The 7,070-nt window shown below is 36.2% G+C and overlaps 1 protein-coding gene across 6 annotated transcripts in view; it reads right to left on the reverse strand.

The window, feature by feature from the left end:
- The window catches only part of Cdkl5 (cyclin dependent kinase like 5), a 221,612-nt gene that overhangs the window by 78,214 nt on the left and 136,328 nt on the right, over positions 1–7,070 (reverse strand). For all 6 annotated transcript variants that reach the window (XM_031370428.1, XM_031370438.1, XM_031370421.1 and 3 more), the window contains exons 6-8: positions 5,943–6,063; positions 3,324–3,383; positions 884–974 (exon numbers count right to left, since the gene is read on the reverse strand). In XM_031370428.1, the coding sequence (XP_031226288.1) occupies positions 884–974; positions 3,324–3,383; positions 5,943–6,063 (272 nt within the window). The remainder of the gene's footprint in view (positions 1–883; positions 975–3,323; positions 3,384–5,942; positions 6,064–7,070) is intronic.

The raw sequence follows: 7,070 nt of genomic DNA on the forward strand, positions 1-7,070 counted from the left end.
AAAAAAAAAAAAAAAAAAAAAAAAAAGAGGTAAGATTTTTTTCTCCATACTTTGGTCATGAGACATGCCATGGTCAATAAGGCAAATGTCATAGGAATAGGAACTTGGAAAGCACCTTTGCTTTAGGACTAAACTTCCTGAGACACAGAATCCTCCTATCAGTTTTGGAAACGGACTAGCTTACTGAGAGGTAAGTCCTGGTGGATTCATGACAGTCTGCCAGGGGCTAAGAGAATGATGGATCCATTGGTAAAATGCATAACTTACAAAAAATAAGGATCTGAATTCATTCAGTCCCTAGAATCCATATAAAAATGTCAGGCATGGTGGAACCCACTTATAATCCCAGCACTGGAGCAGCAGAGAGAGCAGACTTCCTTGGGTTCATTGTGTAGGGCGCCTAACCTAATTGAAGGATTGCAGGCCGGAGAGAGAGACCCTGTCTCACAAAAGTGACTGGATGCCCGAGGGATAACTATCTAGCTTCTATATGCACATACACACAGCTCCCTCCTCCCAGCAAAAACCACACACACACACACGCAGAGAAAAATAAAAGATAGGCACCAGCTGAAGTACACTCCGTCAATTAACTCCCAGTTCATCTGCTGCTGGCCTACTAGCTACCATCAGAGTGATTCCAAGAGAGGCCACTCCACTGAACTCAAGTTACAGTCACTCAGAATTGTGATAAATGAAATGAAGCTTGTTTCATAGCATCAAGTTCCTGAGTGTCTTTTTTCTTTTATAGTGAATATGCAATTAATATATATGTAAGTAGCCAGAGTTCTTATTTTCCATAAGTAATCCCAAGGGAAATTATTTTTTAAAAAAAGAAACAATAAATGTGTATAGGTCACTCTATTTCAGAAAGATAACTCACCCGAGTAGCAGTTCTGGGGATCTGTACCACCTTGTAGCCACATACTCTGTGTAATTAGCATTATTACCCTCTGAGAGATTCCGAGCAAAACCTGAAAGAATAGCAAGTTCCTGTTGGCCAAATATTTCACCTCCAGTTATATTTTTAAAAATACCAAAAGAACATGATGACTAATATTGAAAGGACTGTTTATTAAGAACAACTTTACTTGAAATAGTTAATAGTGTTCATATGTTAAAGCACAGGATGAATTTGCTACGAATCCATCCATGTTTTCAAATTCACCCTGTGTTTTTGGAAGCAATCGGACCATATTTTCAAATTGGCTCATTTTAGGAGTAAAACTAAGTGCCCACTCAGGCCAGAAGTCAGTCACACCTGCATTAGTTTTGCTATGTGAGACCTACATTGTATTTGTGTACTTACTGTTGCTGAGCAGTTCCAGTCATTATGTAAACAATTAACAGTTGGCACTGATAGAAACAAGTGGGCTGAAAATTATTCTTAGCCCTTAATGTCGTAGAAGCAACTTAGGGGCATCTTAATTATCTTACAGACACTAGCATTATTTTTGTCTCTCACTCTTTCCAAAGGTTTAGGACTACAAAGTGAAGCAGTAAGATAAATTAATTACCCATCTAACTCATCAACTGTCATACAGGTTCACCATCAGGGTTATACAGAACTAAAACAAAACAGGAGTAAAAATTAAGGTTCGTGTGAGAAGAGAAATTAGTGTTTCTTGTATTTTTTGGTATGAGCCTAGTCTTTAATGGTTGAGCCATCTCTCCAGCCCAAATCTATGTTTCTTAAAGTGAAACAATTTAAGAAAAACAACAGCAAAAAGACAAAGCCCCTAACTTCAGCTAATCAAGTCTTCTTATTGAAGCATTTGTTGAATAACGATGTGCACTTCTGAATAGGGCTCTTCAAGCCAGACAAAGGAGTTGCCTCTCTGCTGGGGAAGGCAATTAATTAGGAAGTCCTTGATAGGACCCACATGACACAGAACGCCACATGTATCGCTGCCAGGAGGAACTTCCTGACCAAAGAAGTAGTTCTGGAGAAACAGTACTCTTTTCCTCTTAATATTAATCGTTTTGCAGGCATTTCTTTTGTATTTTATCTGCTTTATACTCTTCAGTCACCTTGGATCTTAACAGAGAATCATGGAAGCAGAGTAGAAAGAGTTCTAGGGACACAGAGTCTACCGACACTTTGGAACATAATCATAATTACAGACAGGAATTCATAAATAGAAAAGATTCCTGGAAAACCTGTATGGGCCAAAAAGAAGTCAGATCCCCTGGAAATGGAGTTACAGGCAGTTCTGAGCTGCCTTGTGGGTACTGGGAACTGAATCCCGGTCTTTTTCAAGAGCAACAAGTACTCTTAACCACTGAGCCATCTCTCCAGTTTCCAGTAATATTCTAAAGAGTTGTCATATTTATAATATAGATTATTTAAAAGGATAGTTTTAAAAGCTGGTCCTTGGGAATACACTCAGCTGGTAGTCTCTGCCTAGGATGCAGGTATCTGTAGGTCCTTCCTCTAACATTATATAAACAGGGTGTGCTAGCACATGATCATAACCCCAACACTCAAGAAGTAGAGGCAGGAGGACCAGAAGTTTAGGGACATACTTAGCTATATATTGAGTTAGAGGCCAGTCTGGGCTACATGAGATCTTATTTTAAAATAAAATAATTTAAATAATTAAATCAACTGTTGAGTACTAAGGATAACTCAAAATTTGATTCTAGTTGTCTAGTTATCTGCTTCATTTCATAAATGCTCCTTTCTGACATATTTTATCAAGCCATGACCTAAACACTCTTAACTCAAGATTTTAGAACTTTTCTAAATTATTTAAAATATATAACAGCATTTAAAATAGAATTACCTACATGATAAACAATACAGATTTTTCACTAGGAGTATAATTTTTAGAAGTTTCTCTATATATTCAAGAAATTCAAGTATTATACAACAATTACCAATTTCATTTCTTAAACATTTAACATTTAACAGGAACAAATGGAAGAACATAACTGTGAATATATATGGGCATATATCTAGTAGTTATGACTAAATGTGGAACATTTCCTGTCAATATTTAAAATATTTTATCCTACTCAGCCCAGAAATCTATACTGATGGCTCAAAGAGGTAATTTGGTACATTACTCTTATATGACAAGTAAGTATTTGCTTCAAACTCCTCTCCATTAGACAAGTACCCGAATAATTGGTCAAAGTTGTAAACAACACACCATACAACACAGAGAAAGCAAAGCTATCCCAGCCATCAACTGGCAGCATATGACCCAACTGAATGCTCTTCTGCTAATTTAAATCAAAACAAGATTAGTTTTAATATGCCTTTAAAAGATACCCAATTGTTTTATTAAATTAATACTCTCAATTTCTTTTTAACTCACCAAAGTCGCATAGTTTCAGGACATCATTGTGGCTGATTAAGAGATTTTCAGGCTTTATATCTAGAATACCAAGATTAAAAAATAGTAAGTAAGGCTGGGCGGTGGTGGCGCACGCCTTTAATCCCAGCACTTGGGAGGCAGAGATAGGAGGATTTCTGAGTTAGAGGCCAGTCTGGTCTACAGAGTGAGTTCCAGGACAACCAGGGCTATACAGAAAGACCCTGTCTCGAAAAACCAAAAAAACAAAACAAAACAAAACAAAACAAAACAAAACCAAAAACCAAAAACCAAAAACCAAAAAAACAAAAACAAAACCAAAAACCAAAAAAACAAAACAAAACAAAACAAAACAGTAAGTAAGAATGTTCTGTGGTCCCCTGATTGACACTTGTAGCACCTCAATGGCTTCTGGGTAAACTCACTGGAGTAGGCTGCCTAGAAAAATGTGCAATGTACAGAAGAGCAAGGCATGTTATGCTGCTACATAAAACTTTCAATTAACTACTTACCAAGAAGAGCCCCCCAAACCTTCAAATCTCATCCTCCTCCCCCTTCCTCTGCTAAGGCTAGAGCCTACAACATGTAGAGGACACTCTGTAAGGAATTTTTAAATGATTAAATTAGATGATGGCCTTATTGGACATCAAAGGGAGGAGAGGCCCTTGGTCCTGTGAAGGCTCGATGCCCCAGTGTAGGGGAATGCCAGGGCCAATAAGTTGGAGAGGGTGAGTGGGTGAGTAGGTGGAGGGGTAAGAGAATAGGGGGTTTTCGGAAGGGAAACCAGGAAAGGGGAATAACATTTGAAATGTAAATAACGAAAATATCTAATAAAAAAGATGTAGATCAATATATTTCAAGGAATTACTTTTGCTACATAAAACATTGATAATACAAAATTTTGGAGACTAAACCTCAAATTTTTATATCCACATTCAATCTTTAAAAATATATACAGCAATAGTTAAATGGCATAATATATATACTTTATTTTTTAACAAGAAAGTAAAAGTTGCTCTGTATAATTCCTATATTCACATACCTATTTAGCTTTTCCATGTGATTCACAACTAAAGCAACAGTTAATGCTAAAGTTACGCTAATGAGTCAAGTTAAGATTCCCATTATTTTCCAATAGATCATGTAAAGATGTGATAGGAATTGAGGAGCAGAAATTTGCAAAAAAATGAAGTTGAGCTATTCCATTGAGAGACAACTTCTAATTTTATTTGTTGAGATAGGGTCTCCTGTACATGAGACTGCCTTCAACTCTTATGTAGTCAAAGATGACCCTGAATTCCCAATCCTCCTGTGTCTGGCTCCCAAATGCTGAGAGAACAACTACAACTTTATTTTTAGAGTTCTGTACTTACCTCTCTACATTATATGTTGGAGGTGGAAGTGAGGAGAGTACAGTGGAATCTACAGATCTCCCAATCACAGAATTATGTTTTCTAATCAGGTAGATTGAACTAAAGGTCTTCTACATGCTACTCAAGGACTCTACAATTTGCAGTCCCAGCCTAGAATCCTATTTTCCTACCATTAATCAGCTATACATTTAATCAAAACACAGTCTCATAATGGAAATACACCTAACTTGTCTCCTCATTAACATGCTAAACTGTAACATGGGCTATTTTTAGAGCTATCATCTAAGCCACTACATAGCTAGTTAATCTGGGGATTTATTTATGACATCCACAATCTTGATAACATGGTAACTATGAAAGTCAAATAGTAGAAGTTCAAAATCTTCATAATACCTTTCAGCTATCCTTAAAAGTAAGACTAGTTTAAAGGTAATTATCCTTGCACATTTGTACAGATAAATTTAGTATAATAATAATAATAGTACTAATAATAACAATCACTAGCATTAGTATTATAGTACAAAGATAATTTAGACAAGTAGATATGTCAATATTTTCTGATAAAAATTTTAGCTTTATTATTTTATCAAGTTGTGTCCCATTGCTGTCAAACATTACAGTGTAAGATTATTAGAAAACATATATCAGAGTCAAAATAACACAGAGTAAATAATTTCCCTTATTGCTGAAACACCTGACTTTTTGATACTCAAGAAAAAGTAATATAGTTTAGATAAGTATAGTCATGGCCCATTACAAGGCTGATTATCCCTTCAACCTACAGGAAAGAGCAACTTTTCCCCAACAGGGAGCAAAAAATCAGGAGGTGAAGTTATATACTGGACTTTAAGACCATTATAAAGCCTGGTTTTGAGATGGTTCACATTTCCTAGTCTATCAATAAGATCCAAAGGCTATGGAAATTATCCTTTTGCCACTCAATTCCAACCAGAATAAGCTTCAAAGTTTCCATTTGCTAACTCATTAGTTATTGATACAGGTCATACAAATAGAGATATCAGCACAATAGCCAAATAAACTCGTATGCTGCCCTTTGTTGGTTATAGGAGACCTGAAGAGCACAAGGCTTTTTAGATCTTTTTGGTTATAGGAGACCTGAAGAGCACAAGGCTTTTTAGATCTTTTTACTTTCAAAATATGCTTAACTTAGATAGAAATAATCTTGAAACAGTAAATCTTAATTTTAGCCAATTGACTTAGTTTTTTCCATTTCAAAATCTATACTCACCTCTGTGGACAATGTCATTCTTGTGGCACCAGTGGATAGCTTTGATCAGTTGGTAGATATAGCTTTTAACTTTTTCAGGTGGAACTCCATTTGGCATTTCTTCCAGCAATTCAAGCATATTCTAAAAGCAAACACAAAGCCATTCATCTTCAAAATTAGGTAATCCCATCAATTATGTACTACTAATCTTTAACACCTTAGATAAGGATTCATCCAATATACAACATGCATTTTTTCATGTTTTGAATTTACTCTATAACTTAGCTTATGGTAGATCAGGATGGTGCATTAAATAAAAGTTTTACCTTATGAGAAATTACATTTTTATTTCTCCTTACTGCTGCCTCTAATACTGAGAGGGTGCAGAGGGAGGGGGAAAGGAAAGGAAAAGGAGAGGAGGGAAGAAGGGAGATTTCTTTATGGTTAACTTTTACATTTGGTATAAAAATTAAAACAGGCTAGAAAATATTGAGGGCCAGTGAGATAGCTCAGTGGGTAAAGACACTTGCTGCCTAATGATGCATACCTCACAAGAGGAGTTTGACCTGAAATTCATGTAAAGGTAGAAGGTGATAACTAACTCAACAAATTTCTTCTTTGACTGCCACATGTGCACTGTAGCAACACACACACACACACACACACACACACACACACACACACACACACACACACAAAATAAAAAATTAAAGAAAATATTGTTAAAAAAACACACAAACCCTAAACAATTCAAAACTGTCCTTCTAGAGTCAGAAGACTATTTTTGTAGAAAGCTCATGCAAAATATTCTGTTAAGTCAGGAATCATGATGCATGTCAGTCATTCCAGCACTTAGAAGACATTACACAGTGAGACCCAGCCTACAAAATCAACAGAAATGCTAAGTAAAAAGCCTGAAGAGGCTTTTCTACCTCTATCTACAGGCAGGAGGTACCCACCTCAGTGACAAAGACAGACACTACCTCAGGATAAAAGGCTGGAAAACAATTTTCCAAGCCAATGGTCCCAAGAAAAAAGCTGGAGTAGCCATTCTGATATCGAATAAAGTCAACTTTCACCCTAAAGTGATAAAAAATGATGAGGAGGGACACTGCATACTCGTCAAAGGTATGATCTACTAAGATAAAC

This window comes from Mastomys coucha, chromosome X, assembly GCF_008632895.1.
Source record: "Mastomys coucha isolate ucsf_1 chromosome X, UCSF_Mcou_1, whole genome shotgun sequence".
Classification (NCBI taxonomy): Eukaryota; Metazoa; Chordata; class Mammalia; order Rodentia; family Muridae; genus Mastomys; species Mastomys coucha.